Source organism: Asparagus officinalis, chromosome 10 (assembly GCF_001876935.1).
Source record: "Asparagus officinalis chromosome 10, Aspof.V1, whole genome shotgun sequence".
NCBI classification, from domain to species: domain Eukaryota; kingdom Viridiplantae; phylum Streptophyta; class Magnoliopsida; order Asparagales; family Asparagaceae; genus Asparagus; species Asparagus officinalis.
Genome location: NC_033803.1, coordinates 28,779,810 through 28,783,038, shown reverse-complemented (window position 1 = coordinate 28,783,038; position 3,229 = coordinate 28,779,810). Strand labels below are relative to the sequence as shown.

Here is a 3,229-nt window from a genome sequence, read left to right as displayed (position 1 = left end):
ACATTAGCATTATTTTTTTCCATTAAGAAATTACTTACAGCTTTCCACAATCAATTATATTTCTTAGAAGAACCGAAGCAGAGCTCAGAATTTACTTGACACATCGACCTCATACAGACTGGATTTCTTTCTTTTTTTCGTCACCCCAACCCTCCCCCCCAAAAAAAAGACACCTCCGCCCTTTCTTTTTGGATTCACGTCATTATCTAAGTTCGTAAATGTTTAGTTGCAACCCTATCGAGGGAAACCTCGTGTTTAAAAAAGAAACACTTTCATGACTTCACTTCTCATCAATGCACCCCAAACAACCGAGACCATAAAGTAGTTGAGCAAAAGAAAACATTAATGGCAGCTTTCCACCCCCTCCCCGAGGCAAAATACTCAAAACAAACAGCCCCTAAGAAGTTCGGTTGATGCCGCACAATTATTTCAACTTCAGAACTCAGTACTCGAGTAAAGCAGAATCATGTGTTACAGGGAAAAGATTTGAGAAAATTACCTAAACAAGTAAAATCACATTTGTTCATTTCAAGTAATAAATGAAACATTTGTGAGAAGGCAGTATGAAACTAAAAACTAATTCGTTACAAAAGATAATCCGTCTTATCAAATTTTTACACATTAACATTCCTTTGCTAATAATGCCCTCCGCCCCCGGGGGGAAAAAGACAACCTAATAATAATTTCAATCCAATTAATAACTCTAATTAAGAAATGTGATTAGGGCTACCAAGAACCGTCATCCACCCTTCTCAAACCTGGCTGTGTCCTGCCAGCGGCCGCAGCAGCCACCGCCCAGGGCTTGCGGCCATTTCAACTCGACATAGTCCCCTTCGTCTCTTGCTCCCACTTCTCCTAATCAATCCATACAGTTTCTTGAATTCTCTAACAGTAACATCTTTTCCAAACCCCAATCCCCCTCCGACTCCACACCCTTCTCCTAATTCCTCTGCCCGCCGCCCATTCACCGACCCGCTCTCACTCATCGCCCTCCTCCCTCCTCCTCCTCCTCCATTAGACTCCTGCAACGCGCTAATCACCGTCTTCAGCGCTCTGCTTGGCGATCCCCTGTTTGCTATCATAATCTCCCCGACCTCCGCAGGGCTCAATTTCGCTCCGAACTGAAATTCCTCCTCCACCTGCGGATACAGCTTGTGATCTTTCAGTCCCAAATAGCTGCTCGCGAGACTCTTGAACGCCGAGAAATCGCAAAGGGGGAAGTGTATGTGAACGTCAAGCCTCCCTGGACGTAGCAATGCTTGGTCGATCGCCTCCTTAGGTCCGCTCATCGTGAACACCATCACCGTCTCCTCGCCACAGCAGGAGAATACTCCATCCATGAAATTCATCATGGAACTCACTTCCTCCTTGTTTTCCTTGCTCAAGTAACGATCCAGGTCTTCCACCAAAATCAATGATTTTGGGCTTGTTTGAAGGAGGAGAGACTTGAGATCGGTTTTCTCCGAAATTTTGGAGAGGTCGAGGTCGTAGATGTCGTAGGAGAGGAATTTAGCCATGGCGGCTACGAAAGTGGACTTTCCAGTGCCCGGCGGCCATAGAGGAGGTAACTCCGCTGTCCATACCCGGGCCCAGCCTGGGCGTAGTAACTTGCCGGCCCCTTCGCGAAGACGATTCGAGGTCAGACTTGACCTTGGCTTATTCTTAGCTCCCGGGTCCATGCAAACCAGTGTCGAGCGGTTGACGGATGCGTGAATCGAACCGAGCCTCCAGCAATTCGCAGCGATGTGCGTCTCGTGTAAGAGCTTCCACCTCCTTGCCTCCGCACCTCGATCTCGTGGCACGCGGACTCGAACGGCTGGAGGCTAGGGTGCGGAGCACGCGGTGGCGGTCCTGGCGGCGGACGCGAGATGGACGGGTCCGTAGATGTCGTAAGGAGAGGAATTTACCATGGCGGGCTACGAAAGTGGACTTTCCCAGTTTTTTGGCCCGGCGGCCATAGAGGAGGTAACTCCGCTGTCCATACCCGGGCCCAGCCTGGGCGTAGTAACTTGCCGGCCCCTTCGCGAAGACGATTCGAGGTCAGACTTGACCTTGGCTTATTCTTAGCTCCCGGGTCCATGCAAACCAGTGTCGAGCGGTTGACGGATGCGTGAATCGAACCGAGCCTCCAGCAATTCGCAGCGATGTGCGTCTCGTGTAAGAGCTTCCACCTCCTTGCCTCCGCACCTCGATCTCGTGGCACGCGGACTCGAACGGCTGGAGGCTAGGGTGCGGAGCACGCGGTGGCGGTCCTGGCGGCGGACGCGAGATGGACGGCAGCCAGCGTGGGGGTCCACTGAATTTCAGCGCCGTGCGAATAAATCGCCAACGGGCTGACTGTGGCTAGGCCCTGGGAAAGTGAAAATCGTTGGCAGCCTTTCTACTGTGCAATATACGAAAGCTCATCCGAGTCTCGACGGAGGCGAGAAAGCTGCGACGTAGGCAGCCAGCCTGCGCTAGAAGGATTGAGCTGATCGGTTCAGCCGTGTTGGGGGATTTTGTAGATTTTGATAAGCCTGAGGCTTGTCCGCCGAGGAGACGCCACAGGCCGACTGAAGAGAAAAAAGAGCGGATTTAAGGAAGAAGACGGCCCGGGGCAGGGGAGCAGGCAGACCGCAACAGCCGGCCGCTAGCGGCGGACAGGGATTTTGGTGATCATTTGGTGAGATAGCCGATGTGAGACTAAAATTGGGGGAGATTTATCGAGGATTGCTGATTGGGGATGGGTTTGGGTTTGCCGGCCTCGTTGTATAAGTCAAAGAGGGAGAAGGAGCACCGCGTACAATATCGAGCTGTTCAAATTCTTTTGATTAGTATGCATACAAGTGTTTACGGATGTCAATTAGTACTTAATTGCGTGTGTCACGGCACCAAATCTTTTTGGAGCCGAATTTGCCGCTAAAGGCACGGAAAAATGACAAGTATATTTTATAGTAAGAACAAAGTTGAGGGTATATGATACTGTCTTATAATCGGAAGGAATACGGGAAATCATATAACCGAATCGCATGTACAATTGAAAGTTTTAGTTGGTTGTCGGTGGCAGCCAAGCTTCTAGTTACATCCCGTGGTCGTAACTAAAACGGTCAAAAAGAGACAATCAGCCGTTCTAGAGCTCATAGGTTCATAACTTCGCATGAAGGGAGTCATAGTTACCATAGAAAAATTATGGAGGACCTAGAAATTCAACACTTGTCATCCTACATTTTCTTTTGTGGCATACAACCGT

The 3,229-nt window shown here is 49.6% G+C and overlaps 1 protein-coding gene across 1 annotated transcript; it reads right to left on the bottom strand.

Annotated features, from left to right (window-relative positions):
- Window positions 443-1,679, bottom strand: LOC109826587 (AAA-ATPase At2g46620-like). The gene is made up of 2 exons (XM_020393614.1): window positions 759-1,679; window positions 443-499 (listed from the first exon to the last, which is right to left on the bottom strand). The coding sequence occupies exons 1-2, from the start codon at window positions 1,677-1,679 to the stop codon at window positions 443-445; spliced, it is 978 nt and encodes a 325-aa protein (XP_020249203.1).

Coding starts and splice junctions, on each gene's coding strand:
- LOC109826587 (XM_020393614.1), bottom strand. CDS start 1,679: ATGGACCCGGGAGCTAAGAATAAGCCAAGGTCAAGTCTGACCTCGAAT. Junction 500..758: donor CGCTGGCAGGACACAGCCAG/GTTTGAGAAGGG, acceptor TTACTTGTTTAG/GTAATTTTCTCAAATCTTTT.